This window comes from Callithrix jacchus, chromosome 13, assembly GCF_049354715.1.
Source record: "Callithrix jacchus isolate 240 chromosome 13, calJac240_pri, whole genome shotgun sequence".
Classification (NCBI taxonomy): Eukaryota; Metazoa; Chordata; class Mammalia; order Primates; family Cebidae; genus Callithrix; species Callithrix jacchus.
Window position 1 is genome coordinate 98,391,398 of NC_133514.1, and position 18,228 is coordinate 98,409,625.

Sequence of the window (18,228 nt, forward strand, 5' to 3'; positions counted from 1 at the left end):
TCCTTTTGAAAATGAACCAAAATCTAAGATTAATGTACCTTATAATGTGGTCCTCTCAAAGAGCAACAGAAGAATGTTAATAGACACTACACAAGAGATATTGTAGGGGTGCCCACTTTCCCCCCATTTTCCAGTAGGTATATGATCAAATATAATACTAAAAGACTAAATTCTTGTGGCTCTTATATATATATTTAAAACACACAGTAAGAACATAAGAACATCTCAAATCATTTAGAAGGTAAAAGGGGGTTATCAACCAAAATCTTTGGAAATTTCATAAAATTTAAATATCTGCAAACAGTTCAACCAAAAAAAGAAGAAAAAATCCCAACATTTGGCTATGGAGGGCACTTCACATGTGAACCAAATGGCGTTATAACATTGTCCTTCAACTAGTCACTAAACCCAATCAGAAAGAATACAAGAGCAATATCGGAGACATCCTCAAATACCACGTACTCGATTAGAACATTCTGTTAGGAAGTGCTCAGCTGCCGCGGGCTTTCCTTTACATTGCATACATTACTTCACATTTCTACAGTGCAATGTTTAAATAGCCTCCAAATTTTGCAAAGTAGATTGATGTCCATTCTACAAAAATATTAACTTACAGTACATAACACTGAATAATTTTAATCTGTACATTTTTTTCCTTCCATAATAGTTGACACGCGTCAGTTTGTACAAGTTAGAAAAAAACATCTGGTTGTTTACATCTGGATTAATAGTCAACAGAGGCAACCAGAAGTGGTGGGGCGGGTGTAGTTTGAGAAAGTATAAATACAGTGTTAATATTAACTGTGGTTAACAATATTCAGCTTTTAACAAAGTGATACGAAATAAATCATCTTAGTTTTTTGACTGAAAAGATCTAGCTGAGAATGTTCTGCCAAACAGCCGACCAACTGATGCAAAAGGTTAAGGCTGACTTGACTTAGCAACCTGCAGCACAACCGAAAACACTGGTGCAGTTCAGAGCTCTTCAAATGCATAGCTTCAGTGTTACATGCACATTAATTATATTCCTTCAATTAGTTAATCCTCTAGACAGTTTTCTTTTTGTTTTGCATGCATCTCGTTCCATTTTCATTAAGGGCATCTCTTCCTTGATCAACCATGTGCTTTGCGTTACAATTTGTTTTTTGTGATTTTTTTTTTTAATGTTTTGTTTGTTAAGCTGTCAATACCTCCAACACTTGGAAAATGAAATATAGATGCATTTGACTTACAGAAGAGAATCATAGCTATATGGACAATGCAAAATGAAATGAAACAAGTGTCAGAAACAGTTTATAAAAATGGCACATTTATTGCTACAGAACGGTCATGTACATGACTTCATCGAATAACTACAGATGGGAAACAGGTAATGGCCTTGACCAAGCTGGGTTTGTTTTTGTCTTGAAGGAACTCCAGCACACAACCTGTTTGGACACTTCTACAAATCAGAAATACACCAAAAACATGAAAAAATCGAGGCACTCAGCCACACATTGAAAACAAGGTGTAACTGTTTATCTTTTTTTTTAATGTTTTCCCTTTTTTTCTTTTTTTTAACAATTTTTTAAAGTTTTTAATGCTGCAGCTATGTGTACAGTCGCAAAAAATTTCCCCGCTGCGACCTACAACTAAAAAAACAAAAACAAACAAAACAAAAAACAAACAAAAAAGCTACCCATACAGTTTCGTGTCGGTAACACATGGTAAAATAACATCTTTTAAATAGTAAAATAAAGTAACAAACTTTTACTCATAATGATTCCAAAAATCTACAAAGAAGAAATATTCAGAATCTGACAATTTTTTTTGTAATATTCATGGTATAAAAGGATTGCTCCTGCGAAAAATAAGCCAAATATATTTTTTATTTTTAAATTTAGTTTTTTTTTTCCTACTAGGGTGTACTACAGTCTATTTTATAGCAAAAGAGCACTAGACAAACAAAGCTTTATAACAAAAAGCCAGGCACTGATACATGGTAAATCTCTGCTTTTTTTTTTTTCTTATCTTCACTTAATTGCATCACAAGTAACAAGAATGAAAAAGGCCACAGTTCATATATTTTCACCATTACATATGTCTATAATACTTGAAATGAGTATGGCAAAACCAGCACTGCACAAAGATGAGTCCACTTCAAGTCCCATGAGAAAGAGCATGTCTCTAAAGAAAAACAAACTAAACCAAAGCAAAATAAAAAGAGAGGCCTAAAGGCCTTGGTGCCCCATTGTGTTGGAATTCATCATATTCCATCTTGACTTTTTTTGCTTCCAGTCAGCCAGCAGACTAAATTTTTGTGCTTGTTTATGCTGAAATTGTTTCATTCCTGACTCAAGTTCACTTTTGGACACAGATCATATTCTGCCTGTTGGATGCAAAAGATGAAAATCCTCTTAACTCCAAGTCTTGGTTCGACTCCCTCCCCACTCCCCAACCCCTCATCAAAATCAAGATCACGAATAAAAAAAAAATTCAGAAATAGGAAAAAGTGAAAAACAAAAAAGGAATCGGAAGACTGAATCAGAACCAGTTGCACCACTGGGTGGACTGACAGTTGTATAAACATTAGTGTTCCTTGCAGCTACACAGAAGACAAATGGTAAAAATTTCTAGATGAACAGATCCCTATTCTGCATATTCATAAATTACTTGAATGTGGAGGTGGATCAACTGTTCCAGGTTGCTTTTAAGTCTGAGTTTCTGAAAGAGATCCCCAGCCTAAGTGTCATCATACAGATAGTGTAGCATGGACCCTTAGGAAATTTTTGTATAGTACTTGAATCTTAACTGTCTTCCGCTGAATTTCATTTGAAAATCCAGTGCAGGATACCAATATCTTACCTGGGTTTGATGATTACAAAACAACAATAAAAAACACATTAAAAAGGCCACATTCCCTTTCTTCTTTTGTAATGGGGATACAACCCAATTAATTTAATAGGTGCAGACTACGTTTCTCCACCAAGCAAAACCTAGCGAGCAGCTTTCGGTGGCCGTTAGAATTTTTACTTATGTCTAAAGGGAATTCAACAATAGAGGTATTGCATTACTAAGTAATGAATACATCAAAGCTGGTGAACAATAAATTGCAGCTTTTACTCTGAGTGAGAACAAAATATAAAGCACCAATTTAAAAAATAACCAAATGACTACAATTAACTTTTTTGCTTTGTTTACAGATTTGAAAAACTTTAATTCAGCTCTATTAAGCACTTTTATGATAACATGTATCAAAAGTGCCATTCTTAAAATGTACATCAATGCAGGGAGTGTTTCCAGTTCCCTAAAGAGTAAACACCGTATTTTCTTCTGTACACTTATCCTGAATGTGATCAGAGTATACCTGCTTCCTATATAATATTGTTCCTAGGGATACCCGCCTTGGTAGACTATACAAAATGAGTGCAGAATGTACCACTAAAAGGAAATCTTTAACATACGGAGGGAACAAGTACACATGGTTTTCATTATTCAGGGAGGAGGGGAGAGTATACATTATTGTCTTCCATGCCCTTCTCTGAGCCTCTTTGTTCATACATGTCACAGGAAAGCCCCAAAATAACTTTTCATGAAGTTTGATTTCTGCTATTCTCCTAAGGTTTTAATCCACCTCCACATTTTAGGAACTTATCAACAAATCAAAGTTATTTTAGTTTTATCGCTACTGAACATATTTACAGTTTTTCAACACACACACAGCTAATCAAAATGTTTATGGGTTTGTAAAAGATGACCACGTGGTAACTATCTTATTTGTTCTTACATTTTCAGAAATGAACATAAAATTCTGATTCTTGTAGCTCACTATTTCATTTAAATGAGACTTCTTTTTAAACCACACAGCTTAAAAAAAAAACAAAAATTGATACAATGTATTAAAACACATAATAACAAGAGTCTACATGTAAAAATATAACTTTTACATACACAATTTCAAAATAATGATACGTTTGCCATTTGTTGCATAAAATTTACAAATGTATTTCATTACTATATAACTGGCAAAACAGGAGAACAGATGGAACATTTAGACCATTTCAATGGATTTATGGCATTTACTCAGTGCTGATAGGTGGAAAAACTACTTGAACAGGGATTTTTTTTTTTTTCTTAATACACATGCCAAGATTGTGTGGCTGTAAAAATAGAAACGAGTTAGAGACAAAAGGATGCTGACAAATACTTAACTAGGAGCACTATTTGTTTACTGCACTATACACCAAAGTCAATCATTATAAAGATTCACGATGGAAGTTGGTTCAATTGTGCCCAGACGTCAAAGCTAGCTATCTGATGAGTCGCTGTGCCATAGCTTGATCTATGTTTCTATCAAATATGGTAAGTATAAACTTCATTCATACTGGCCAGAGAAATACTGCACTACCCCTCCTCAAAAAAGTGCAACTTAATGCTTTAGGACTCATAAGGCTTGTTATAATGCTGCATGATGATTGAATATTGGCATTTTTCAGATGAAGGAGGAGGCAGTTAAGTCATCTACATTTTAGTAAACCCATTTTGAAAAAAAAAATCAAGAAAGCAACAAAATCAATCAGCTCTGTCACACTACTTGCAATTTTCTCATTTGACGGATTTTGAACTTTGTTTTTTTTTGTTTTTGTTTTTTTCCAAAAATCTGACCATGTATTCAGAAACGCCTCACTGCACACTACTTCGGCTACACAGGTAGGTAACACTTTAATCATTTTGTTAAATCACAGCCACTTTGATTATGTTATGTTTCCGATGATATAAACATTGGAAGGCACAGTGGTAACATTGTAGCATTCTAACCTTGTACCTCTGAAAATCCCAGAATAGGGTCACAAACGCAACATTACAATTCAGACAAACTCTTTTTGCCATATCTTGGTAATGCTGCTTGTAATATCTACACATGATGTGACTTTTAAGTCTTGTGTTCCCAAAAGACTGGAGAAACAACTTTCTACTTATTTATGAATGAGAAGCAACATCAGGGTCAGCCTTTCATCCTGCACTACCCCTCTGGAAGCAGAGTTGGCACTACAGGTTATGGTAACAAACCAGGGAAAGGGACAGAAATAAGACCAAAAAAAAAAAAAAATCCATATTTACAGTAAAATCTTTCTTTTAAAAAAGTTAATCAGTACTATTTTTTTACAGGAGAAAAAAGTCTGAAACAAATGAACAAAAGCTTACCATAGTCACTAAATTTTTAATATATATTTATATATATATTTATATATATATTTGTCATAGGTCTATAAGATCCATCTGTTCCTCCTACCCTAAGGAATGGCTAATGTCATCACTTCGTTGTCATCAGGACGTTTGCTGGTTTTGTTACTAGGGCAGCCGAGCTTCCCCTAATTCAATATCCAGTAATTATAAACACTAGCTGACTTGAATACCAACAAAAACGTTCATGTAGTTTTCTTCAGAAGTACACTTTTTCATTATTGCAAGTTTACAATTTTTTTTAAATTAAATATTTTTTTTCAGACTTACAAATTAATTATATTTTTTTTTTCCAAAAGAAGTTTAGGCACAAATGCATTGTTCCACAGTGTGGAAAGATTGCCGTTCAGTCTCTGGGCTGTGTCTCAGCCTGTACGTACTGCTTTGCACATTCTGAATGATATGTTAAAGAAAGTCGTCCCTCAAGTTGCACTTTTTTCTTTCTTTTTTTTGTTTTTCTGTTTTTTGATAATTGGGAATGCTGAAACCTCTTGCGTCTGCGATTCATAACTACTCAGACTTGTCTTATATTACAAAAAAGGGGGTTAAGGAGAAGTGTTTATGTGGGTTTAAGATAATACAGCTGTTAAGGAAGTGGTCTCTTGTTTTAATGAAGCAATGTGGCAACTTGGACCTGAGAAAGGAAAAAAGAGAGAAAAAATTCATTAATATAGTTGTCACAGAGGAAGGGTTTTTTTTTTGTTGTTGTTGTTGTTATTTTATTTTTTTGAATTCTTTTTCCATGAAAGAAAGTATCTGTCAATTTGGGTAAAATTCACTTTGATGGCTGATACGTTGCTGAGAGTTACGAATGATCGATTTCGGAAATGGCTGAAAACAAACTTGCCCTTTTACATCTGTCCCATGTGATTCGATGCGTCTCCCATTCCAGGGTGTGGGCCAGCCAAGGAGAGTGGGGGAGGCTCCGAGGACACCTTCTCTTCCTCCCTTCTTTTCAGACAGGCGGCTTTCGGATTCAGATTCCTTTCTGTGGAGGATTAAAGCACAGGACCTGTGTTTAATGCCGAGGCTTCTGGCAGAGGGCAGCAACGCGTTCTTCTTGCACGTCTGACCTTTTTCTCAGTGTTTATATTACAGAACAAAAGGAACAGTTACTAAGTACTGTGGCGGTCCATTTGGTCAGTCACTAGTAAAAGGTGAACTGTATGGTGAGTGTATACAGCCTCTTTACAGTGTAAGCAAAGGTTGGGAAAGCAAATAAACTAAGCTCCAATTACTGACAGGACATATGGAAAGTTGCAATACAATCTTAGTTATAAGAGAATCCTATGACTAGCAGGGTGCAGTGGCTCATGCCTCTAATCCCAGCACTTTGGGAGGCCGAGGTGGGTGGATCACAAGGTCAGGAGTTCAAGATCAGCCTGGCCAAGATGGTGAAACCCCATCTCTATTAAAAATACAAAACTTAGCCAGGCATGGTGGTGGGCACCTGTAATCCCAGGTACTTGGGAGGCTGAGGCAGAGAACTGCTTGAACACAAGAGGCAGAGGTTGCAGTGAGATGAGATTGTGCCTCTGCATTCCAGCCTGGGAGACAGAGCAAGACTGTCTCAAAAAAAAAGAGAGAATCCTACAACTTAATTACAGGAGAAAGGGAGGCTGCCTCATGGATTTAGACAAAGTCTGTAATTGAAACAATTCTTTGGAATGATGCTTAAAAGTCTACTGTCTGGGCTGGGCTTAATCCCAGCACTTTCAGAGGCTGAGGTGGGCAGATCATGAGGTCAAGAGATTGAGACCATCCTGGCCAACATGGTGAAACTGTGTCTCTACTAAAGATACAAAAATTAGCCGGGTGTGGTGGCACATGTCTGCAGTCCTAGCTATTTGGAAGGTGGAGGCAGGAGAAGCACTTGAACTCAGGGGTCATAAGTTGCAGTGAGCTGAGATCATACCACTGCACTCCAGCCTGGTGACAGAGCGAGACTCCATCTCAAAAAAAAAAAAAGTCTACTCTCTGCCACTGCTCAAGGCTGGCGTGCCCATCTCAGCTTGTGCCTGCTATGAGCTCCCCAGGAGCTCTATAAGGAGGCTGGCCTGCACTCACCTCGGACTTGCTGCTCCAGACTGAGGATAACGGCCACTGCCTGGTGGAGGATCAGGAGCTTGGTCTGGGGCTTGTCACTCTTGAGGTGGAGCTGCACCATGCGGCCAAGCTCTTTGAAAGCCTCGTTGATATCGCGGACCCGCAGGCGCTCTCGGGCGTTGTTGGCCATCCTCCGCTCCTTCTCACGCTCCGCCTTCTGCTCCGGCGTCAGGTCCTCATCGTCATTATTGCTGTGGGACAAAAGGGACGTGACATTTTCTAATGGTGTGGGGGAAAAAAAGTGTCTATATTACTTTGTTTGCTTCCAGAGTTTTCAGGGAACTTTTCCATCTTACGTCATATCTTTGGCAGAATTTTTATATCCACTTGACTTTGGGACTGGTTTAGATGGCTGTGATAGTCCACAATACACAAGATATTTGGTTTTCTCGCAGACATTAAACCCGAACCAAACAGGTGAGGATGACATAGATTAAAGTTTGAGTGCAGTGTGCCTATACTGATGGGGGGGAGGGAAAACAGTTTTTCTTATCAGTGGAGTTACACTCTGCAAAGTGTAAGTTCACCAACTTATGCTTAGCCTACGCTGTCTAACCATGCTTCCAAAAGACTTGAAGTTCATACTTCATCTTTTTTGACATGTATAAAACCTTTCATACCGTGACATCTGAAACCTAGAGGAAACAAGTAATTGAAAAATGATTTTGACAGGTCAAAAAAATACAAGGCAGCTTAACAGGAGTAATAAGAAAAACCTATATTTAAGACATCAGAGCAATGGAAGTGAAGACAGTGAGGCTTTTATCCAGGTGTCACCATTACCTTGCTTTGAAGGCCTGGTCAACCCACTTACCCTATGTGAGTCTCATTTTCTCTATGTATTAAATAAAAGGTTAGAAAAACATGACTTCTGTGGTCTTTAATGTTATAGATGTTTATGATCCCCAGAACAGGTTTGGGAAACCTGAATTGATATCAGCCATGCAAAACGATTCAAAAAACCAAACACCTACAGCTTATGAATGACCAGGACCTCACTGTGAGTCAAAAAAGAAGGCAGAAAGCGGGGCACAGTGACTCATGCCCCTAATCCCAGCCTAGGCAATACAGTGAGACCTTGTCTCTACAAAAAAATTATCCGGGCACAGCGACACACACCTGTAGTCTCAGCTACCTGGGAGGCTGAGGTGGGAGGATCACTTAACTCTAGGAGGGGGAGGCTGCAGTGAGCTGTGACCAGGTCACTGTATCCCAGCTTGGGCAACACAACCAGACTTTGCCTCTTACCAAAACAAAAGCCAAAAGCTAATTTCTGATTGTGAAAACCAAAATACTCCATGATTCATAATAAAGGCATGGTTGGGCCCAGAAGAGTCTGAAAAGATAAGATCAGTTCTGTCCATTTTCTGGGTGCAACAGTGACAAATTAAAAACTTTTGAATGGAACGCAAAGAGGACGATGAGCCACCTGGAAAGCATGTCATATCAGGAAGTCTTCATGGAAGCAGGGTTCAAATATTCCAAGGGCTATCATGTTAAAAAGAGAGGTGTGCATAATGTCTTGTCTCGAGAAGGCAGAGCAGCACACAGAGCTCTGAATGACTATTGTGAATAAACATGAGGATTTGAGGGGCTTATGAAAGACATAAGAAAATGAAACGAACTTCACTGAACATCAGTAGATTCCGCATTACAAGAAACTACATGGAAGTGACTAACAATTAACCTAGAGGGTAAAGTATAGATCTATAGGATCATGAAGGTTAACCGCTACTTTAAAATTTCCCACATCAGAAATCTTCACAGGATAAAAATCATTAATCACAACACTTCGGAGTTAGTAGACGTGGGAAATTAGTCAGTTCAATGTATACTTAATGAATACTGGCTTAAAATGTATGACTCTCATCTTCCATTTTGGAGAATCTCTGGGTAACTTCCAAGTGGCAGTAAAGACCACCTACACTTGAGAAGCTCCAATCAATCAAAAGTGGGAGTGGTGTTCTTGGGTTGCAAGTACACGTTACACATAAAGACGATGCACATAAGTAAAGAACATGTGGGTGAAGGAGAAAAATTAGGGGCAAGGAGGATGACACCACAGAGGGATGCTGTACGATCAGGCTCTCCTCCCTCCACAGCTTAAGCGCCTTTCCAGATGGTACTGTCCGCCACAGGTGTGTATGGTAAACATGCAATTCAACTGAGTCCATTGGAAAGGACTCTTTCTCTGCCTTCTGCTGATCCCTCCTCTGCCCTTATCCTCGACTGCTGCCAATGCCAAGGAAATTGTTATAATTAATTCACTTCTATATTCCACTATGCAAATAGGCTATAAAAAGCAAAAGGGCTCTGTTGGGCCTGTCCTGAAGCTAAGCATTTGAGTGATATTTTTATATACCCAGCATGTGCCACACCTTACACAAAGGGGACTGGAAAATGGGAACTTTTCTTCCAAAGGTTTTCAGGCTAATAACCAATTACAATTGGTTATTCACTTACAAATAAATTGGTTTTGCACATAAAACTGCCTAGATTTGAAAAGCACTGCCTTATGATACAGTTTTGGACACACACATAAGAAAATGTCGTAAGAGTGACCTTTTTAACAGGAAGTTTCTCCACAGCACGTGAAAATGTTCTGAAACTTCAAAGAATCCATTAACACGCGTAAGTGTGGCCACAATAAGTTAAATTACCAAGAACTGACTGGACTAACACAGAAGCTGTTAAAGGTATGAAATCCCCTCCTTGGGATTTCTTGCCAACTTGGCCAAGAATCAGAAAACTACAATGAGGAAGGAAAATGTTTATCCAGAAGCACTCAGCATTTTTAAACTTGTGGTAGGATATGGAATTGATCTCAATAATTACAAAGGCAACATAAAGAGGCAGCATGTTCCTAACTCACAAGAGCTTAGGTAGAACCTTGAGAACCACAGGCTTTAGAAGGAAGCTGTAGTCTTAGGACAATTGGTTAAATTTTAAGTAAAAATAACCCAACGGAATTGAGGCAAAGTACATGGGTGTTGGTATTCAAAAGCCATCTGATTACCAGATTATATTTCTGGGGGAAAGAGATTGGAATGTAAAGGTAGCAGATATTTAAGAAAACCAGCCAGAAGCTAGTTTCCTGCAGTTGTGTTTTCCATAGAAAAGAGTATCCAAGAGGAAAAACCATTAGCAATTTAGGTATTACTCTTATATACATCAATATTGTGTAGGATAAATCTAGGAAATCAGTATTTCTCACTTTGGAGGTAAGAAAACAGTTATCATTGGCACATACATCAATTGAGCTTTTAACACGGCTACAATCTTTCTTTGGAAATATTATAGAAACAACATTTCTCACCAAATTTGTTGAATAAGTAGAGTTTTAAAAATAAACTGTTTGTACTTGAATTAGATACAAATTGTTTTCACTGTGTCATTCATTGGGTCCAAATTCATCAATGCCGAAACATTTCAGGCCTCCCTAGAGTACAGGTATCTTAAATGATACTTTTAGTACTTCTAGAGTAGGCCTTTAATTTTCTTTTCAGCTGTAAATTTACCTGCCAGGAAAAAACTGAATAGTTTCTTCCCATTCTGTTCACTTCATCAAAGTCCAATAAAGGAATTAAATGAAGCGACAGTATTATATACTGTTACCTAGATCTTGACCTAGTAATTGATTTGATATCCTTCTTGTCGTCATCTAATTTCTTGTCCTCCGAAGATTTCGTGTCTTGTAGGTTCTCATCGCCCTCGTCGTCGGATTTGATCTCAGAGCTGCCAGAGGAGACACTCTGCCCCTGTAGTCCTGGTGGCATGCCTACAGAAAAAGAGAAATCAGGTGACATGTATGCCGAAAACTCACTGCCTGCACACCAGGTTGCAAGGCTGCCAGCAGACAGTTCATACTGCTGAACTGTGATCCTTCTGTCACTTTTTTTTTTCCTGCTATCTGTTGAAGTTTCAAAAATGTACCTGCAGAAACAAGTTTTCCCTGCATCGGCTCTAAGGTTAAATTCTATTTTGCAATCTTTTGGAGTAGATGGTAATTTCACTGTCTACAAAACATCAACTTAATTGCAATGAAAATCATAATCATGAAAATCACACACCCAATGTTCTGATTAAGAACCCAAGTAAATATCAGCTATTATATTGAGTTTCTTCCATTTGCAATGATTTAATAGAAAAATGTCCTTAAAATATAATTCCCAGGGAGTATGCTAAATATGCGTAGTCAAGACTTCAATAGGTACCCTAATGATATTCTGAAATTAGGCTTCTCTTATTCTCAAGGAGTAATCAGCATTTTAAAATGGTACATATGGAAGGCAGTTTGCTACTCCTTTTAAAAATTTCTAGCTTTATCACTGCTCAACTTTCCAAGTCACACTGCATTTTAAAACACGACCCTACGTAATAACTTTCTTTTAAGGTAGAAGCATGTCTGTCAAGTATTTCCCATTATTTGTAATCTGTGTATTCTAGAACCTTGCCACTCAAACTTTGGTCCAAGTGGCCTTATCACCTGTGAGCTCATTAGCAATGGACAATTCCAGACCTACTGAATCAGAACCTGCATTTTATCAAGATCCTCAGGTCGTGCTTATGTGCAGTTTGAGAAGCAAGGATTTAGGACAAAGAGGGCAAAAACCAAAGATTCTTGAAAAGAAAGCTCCTTGCCAGGTGGCGCAGCTCACGCCTGTAATCCCAGCACTTTAGGAGGCTGAGCCGGGTGAATCACTTGAGGTCAGGAGTTCAAGACCAGCCTGGCCAACATGATGAAACTCTGTCTTTACTAAAAATACAAAAAATAGCCTGGCATGGTGATGCATGTCTATAATTCCAGCTACCTGGGAGGCTGAGGCAGGAGAATCCCTTGAATCTGGGAGGTGGAGGTTGCAGTGAGCCGAGATTGCACCACTGCACTCTGTCAGGGCAACAGAGTGAGACTTTGTCTCAAAGAAGCAAAAGAAAACGAAAAAAAAGGTTCATAAAACGATTACTATTCATATAAAAATGAGCAGACGTACCCATACATATAATTGGCACTCAGTTCTATACAATGTTAAATAGTTGGAAAGATGCCCATGTATTCTTGTGGCAATGTTATCATTTATATATTAAATGTGAAGGGATTGAGAAGATGTTATCTAAGTGACTGCCAGTCATCTGGCCAGCCATAGCCCAACTTCCTGGGGTCATGAAAAGATGCTCGTAGTCACTGGTACGAGGCAATCATTACAGGGCTAGCCGACACAGAAGCGAAAATCATGCAAGCAAGCCCCATTTTGCAAATGCACCTATATTTCCTTCCATCTTAACAAAAACAATTTCCTTCCTTCCTATTCATTTGGAAATATCATTTTCAGGCCACAACTAACCACATTAGAGGGCCTGAATGAGAAAAATGTGGAAATAGCTAAAATAAAATTTCCTCTCATGAGTCTGTGGCCTCATTCCCTGCTGATATAGGACCGAGATTTCAGAGGATGTTTGAGGAAAACAGTCCCTGGAGAAACAAGATTAGTGGGCGAAGTTCTAAATACTTTCCCATTTACTTACGATTTTTGTACCCAATTTGATTCTTGGGTTTCCGCCAGTGCTTCTTGAGGGATGAACACCAGAGGCTGGGTATCAACACTGGGCTTATTGTGGAAATGAGGTCAGAAGTGCCCTGGTGAGGCTGACCTACCTCTGTAAGGGTCCTGGGGTGGGTTCAGGTCAGGGGAAGTCGCAGACTGGACAGGAAGCTGTGGGACCGGAACCTGGTTTGGCAGAAGAGAATGGCTGCCTCTCAGGGCCACGCCATCTTCACGATGGGTCCCCACCTGAAAGGGTGAGAGAAACCAGAGAGGTGAGCAGGAACCGAATGCCACACTAGGACCTGAGGAAGGCAGGCTGGCTTTTCAAAAACAATACTCCCAAACGCGTTTCACTAGAGGGCGCCGGAGGACCGCACATGCACCTATAGTTTCCTTTGAAAACACTTAACACTCAGTAAGATGCTGTGCTGTACATTCAGTGACAAATATGGCAGAGTAGCTCAGGCAGGTAAAACGTCAAATTGTCTCCCAGGGTGCTGCAGTGGAGCGCACTGATTCGTACCCATCTGTCTTCTATCATGTCCGCCAACAGATCTGACAATTATCTTAATGCCCATATGCTTAATTGTGGGCTTCTCAATTCCCCCATTGCTATCGGAAATCCTACAGGAATTTCAATTTGGCATTCAACTTTCATTTCAGGGGATAAGATTCTCAGGCCTGCCATTTTTTTTTTTCCATAATGCCAGCTAAGCCTCTGACAGCGGAAGCTACAGCAGTATGGGACACAGCCTCTGCTTGGTACAAATATAATAAAATGTCACCTGGCTTTCCAAAACTGGCAGCCCATTCCAAATTAATGTTTACTGTATTTCATCAGCTGCTGAGTTTCAAATCCAAAGGGGGATGGTTTCTGCCAATGCCACCACACCGGAAAATGTACCAATAAAGGTTTTATTAAACACACCAGTAATGCCATCATTGCCATGCAAGGATGTTTGGACATTTTTCCATTTTTTTTTCCCCTCACTATTCTGATCCTAGAAAGACACTATATTGTCAATACTCTTCATGCTTCCAAGAATAAAATTACAGAGTACAGCATGATTACTTGGTTTAAAAAGTACTGCTGAGCTTTTTATTAACTACTACTATCTACCATGGGGTCCAGGGACATTGAACTTGTAGCACTCAACTGAGACAGCAACTGCTTACTTCATAGCATCTGCCTTCAAGCAAAAACATGAAGCATTTGTAAATTAAGAGGACAATCAGTAATTCACATTTTCTTTTCTGTTTCCAAGTATTTTCTTAGCCTATGGTTAAGTGAGCATTTACACAGGACGGTGGGTCTAAAACACAAAAAATTAACCATACATTTATACTTCCATGATTCAGGTTTATTTTTTTTTCCAGTCAAAAATATAAAACCAAAAAGGAGAATCTTCACTCTGCTGTTACCAAAATGTTTTAAAAGGGTATTTCCAAAGAATGCATTAACAGTAAGAATCTGAACCAACAACAATCAACTTCACAGGACCTAATAAGCACATGCTATTTAAAGGCAACTAAGTATTAAGTATGGCCTTTAATATTTTGATTTTTACTTAAAATATATTTAGGTAACTGATCCTGAAATAAACCGTTTTTATATTTGTGTGTGTGTGTGTGTGTGTGTGTATGTGCACTCAATTTTTTTTTTAATTTTGGGTGGGGAGTATCACATAAATCATGTAATTGTTTGGATTCAAAATACAGCATGAATAAGAAAATACTGGAGGCTTATGAGCATCAGGAAGGATAAACGAATGTTTCAGCAGAGAGATGTGGGAAGTCCAGTGCTGCTCCCAGGTGCCTGTGTTGCAACACAGAACTTTCTGAATGGTGGTGATCTGGCCTCTCTGCGGTGCTTCATATGTAATGAGACTGGTATCTCCCAGACAGCCCATTCCCTTTTTACCACAAATTGGCCTCTTTGTAAATTTTACTCACTGATCCTAGTTTCAGCTACTAGAGCTCTATGGCATTAAGTACAGACCTTTTCTATTTTTATTTTTTAAAAATATATTCAACTCCATTGCCTGCCACACCACTCCTTGCCTCTGTGACTGAAGTCTGCTCTCTCACAGGCAGACCGTGCCCACCTGCTCCTTCAGCCATTTCTTTTATTCAGAAGAGGGAGAGCTATTTTCCATTGAGGTTTTGATTTGCTGTTTTTATATTCATGCGTTAGAAAACTGATTGAATCAATGATTATCCTTTCAATCTAAGATGTCAACTTGTAAGCATGAATTTTCACAGGCCTTGATCAAACAGTGGCTCTTTATGTCTGTCAATCAATATAAACCCAAATAATTCTTCGTGCTGACTCATATTTATTTGTATTCCCAATGGATGAATTTCTTGAATTTCCAAAAGGATGACTTTAAGTCAAAATCAGTGAAAGTAACCACAGATTTGAGCATAGAGAAGTATACTCCTATTTCAGAATCATTAGCACTCTCGAGACTTCTTTGCAAGCATCTGAGACATAACTTAGGGTTAATATTTTGCTTTTTACTTAAAATATATTCAGTTATTCATCTTGAAAATTTTTCCCTCTAGATAACACCGAGATAAGGTCTCAAAAGAGGGAAAGAGAACTCATGCAACTGTACATGACAACTGGTACATAACAGGTGCATAATAATTGCAGATAGAATGTGCGTTTTGACTGAAATACTTGCATGTTATATAAAAATAATGGCCTATGTGGTTCAAGAACCCTCGAAACTCAAGCTTTCTTCCCTTACGGTGATCTTTGTCTCTATTTTGTTAAAATCCATTCAATTTTAAATCTTTCTCCTTTACAACGACAGTAAACTCTTAAATATTATAAATATATTTGAGGATACTGTTGTTCCAACTACTTTTTTTTGGATTTTAATGTTACCTAACTGCATCTATTTTCTATAGATTATCTTAGACCATCTCAAATAATATCAATTTTCCATAAAGAATGTTAGAGACAAAGTTGTTCTGATATTGTTGTTTGAGACAGAGTCTCACTCTGTTGCCCAGGCTGGAGTACAGTGGCGTGATCCCTACTCACTGCAACCTCTGCCTCCCAGGTTCAAGCGGTTCTCTTGCCTCAGCTTCCCAAGTAGCTGGGATCACAGGTGTACACCCCCACACCCAGCTAACTCGTCCTGATGTTTTAAGGTTTCCCTTGTAACTGTGTCTATTCCAGGTTACGTGAATGACCTCTGACAGGTCCAGATCCATGTAGTAATGAGTTTGATGCTCCAGGATCAGGATCAAGTCCACTGCCTGTGGCTGTGGAATAGTATTCCAATTTGAAGAACTGGCTTTGCTTTGCTTGTTTCCTTGGCCACAGATGGCATGTTTCTAACCCTGTTTACTTCTCTTTCAGAAACATTATTTCTGGTCACATAAGAGACAAGGGAAGAAACACGGTAGACGGTCAGCACAAATTCATTACTAGAGTAACACAGAAATAGATGGAGAGACCCACACTGTCCCCGTACACATAAGGGTCAGGGATTTGTCCCCTGGCATTAAGGCAGCCCATTGATAAGATGACCCATGTCCGCTTCATCAAAATGAGCTGGGTCATCCAATGATCTTGGCATTCTGAACTTAAATACGCCATAATGTGACTAGGAAAAAGCAGATTCCCACAAATCAATTCTAAGAATGACACGTGGTGCCTATTTTTAGAAAATCTATACTTCGTTAAAGCTCTATTTTGATAACCTTTTCAAAGAGATAACAATATTCTAAAGTTAAAGCCAACTTATGAAAAGTTAATTTTATTAATACTCATTGAAAATGTGAGTCCTCCCACAGTCACATATAATGCAGTTTTAGTTATAATCTATGCTAAAAGTAAACGATAGAAGTGAAGTTTAAAATTTATTCAAGATTATTCATTGATTGATCAGAGAATACATTTACTAATTCAACAAATGTTTTCTAATCTAGCTCATGTCTGTCACTTTGCAAGGTACTGGGGAAAGAACGAGAAAGAACTCAGATGTGGCCCCAGTTTTTGTGGAGCTCATAATGATTCTTGGGGGGATATTTGTACACTGATCAATTTAGTAGGGTAGTTTTAATAGCAAGGAGGAAAAACCTATTTGAGTTTGTTCAAGTAAGAGATTTATCATAAAGATTTCTGTAGCTTAGATTTTGGAATCAGCTCTGGGGAACCTAATGCCACTCACTCCTTGACTCTCTTGGACTATTCAGTCTCTCTCCTCTCTCTGGGGGCACCTCTGCTTGAGGCTTCTGCTCCCTCATGACGATAGACCGGACTCTTTCTTCATGATAACTCTTGGTACATTCTTTCTGGTTCTGCATCTGCTGCTAACTTCCTCTCTGTCTTAGTATTTCTGAGTTCAGAATGCCAAGATCATTGGATGGCCCAGCTCATTTTGAAGCAGACATACGTCATCCTATGAATGGGCCAGCTTAATGCCAGGCATTTTCCTGGTCCAGAGAGCTACAAAGGAGGAAGAGAAGACAAGGTCATGTAGTCCAAACACGGCCTGCTTGGCCTGCCCCTTCCACATTTTCGCTGGTACATCTAGGTGTAAATATCTGAGTTACATCGTATCTTAGGTCAAATTATATTCAAATTACAACACAGCTATTTAAATTCTCCTGTGTGATTTTGTCATTGGAAATAATTAAATGTCATTAGATATGCAATAATTCTTTCAAATCACATAAGCACCATATAATTTTAAATAACCTCAGTTTACAAGAAAGGGCTTGATAAATTGTTAGAAGCACTTTGAAATCACAGAACTTAGACTTCAAGGGCTCAGAGGACCATGGTTATATACCAGGTAGGTCAAACTCTTCATTTACAGAGAAGAAAGCTAAGGCCAAGAATGGTGAAGTGACTTCAGATCTAACTTTAGATAGTTAGTTAGAGAACGAAAACAGATTTTTAACTCAGAAAACACCGAATAATTATATAGAAGAGGGGAGCAGAGTTAAGGGGCAAGAGGTGTTTACTTCCCAGAGCTTTTGTTTTAAAACAGCAGGGGAGAGAGAGAGAGAGAGAGAGAGAGAGAGAGAGAGAGAGAGAGAGAGAGAGAGAGAGTGTGTGTGTGTGTGTGTATACATGTATATGTACACCTAGAGACAAACATATAACATACATACACATACATATATATATAGAGAGAGAGAGAAAAATCATTTCCATTTTCTTTATTGTAGAGGAGAAATCAAAGTTCATTAACTCAGGCCAAGGCCAAAATGTCTAACTAAATTATAAAATTTAATATTTGCCACGATCCTTCCAACATAAACAGATTTAAAAGACATGCAGATTCAAATTAGGTTGCTGTTGGCAAGGCTGTTTTTATATGGAGATGCATAC

General features: G+C 38.4%; 1 protein-coding gene across 50 annotated transcripts in view; it reads right to left on the bottom strand.

Moving 5' to 3' along the window:
* Positions 1-1,292: 1,292 nt before the first annotated feature.
* Positions 1,293-18,228, bottom strand: part of TCF4 (transcription factor 4) — a 367,193-nt gene continuing 350,257 nt past the window's right edge. For 17 of the 50 annotated variants that reach the window (XM_035271176.3, XM_035271179.3, XM_017963487.4 and 14 more), the window contains 5 exons: positions 12,983-13,118; positions 10,945-11,107; positions 7,291-7,520; positions 6,071-6,211; positions 1,293-5,857 (listed from right to left, as the gene is read on the bottom strand). In XM_035271176.3, coding sequence (XP_035127067.1) covers positions 6,075-6,211; positions 7,291-7,520; positions 10,945-11,107; positions 12,983-13,118 — 666 coding nt within the window. In that variant the 3' untranslated portion in view covers positions 1,293-5,857; positions 6,071-6,074. The remainder of the gene's footprint in view (positions 5,858-6,070; positions 6,212-7,290; positions 7,521-10,944; positions 11,108-12,982; positions 13,119-18,228) is intronic. The other 33 variants (XM_035271185.3, XM_035271181.3, XM_054244236.2 and 30 more) reach the window with 3 other exon arrangements.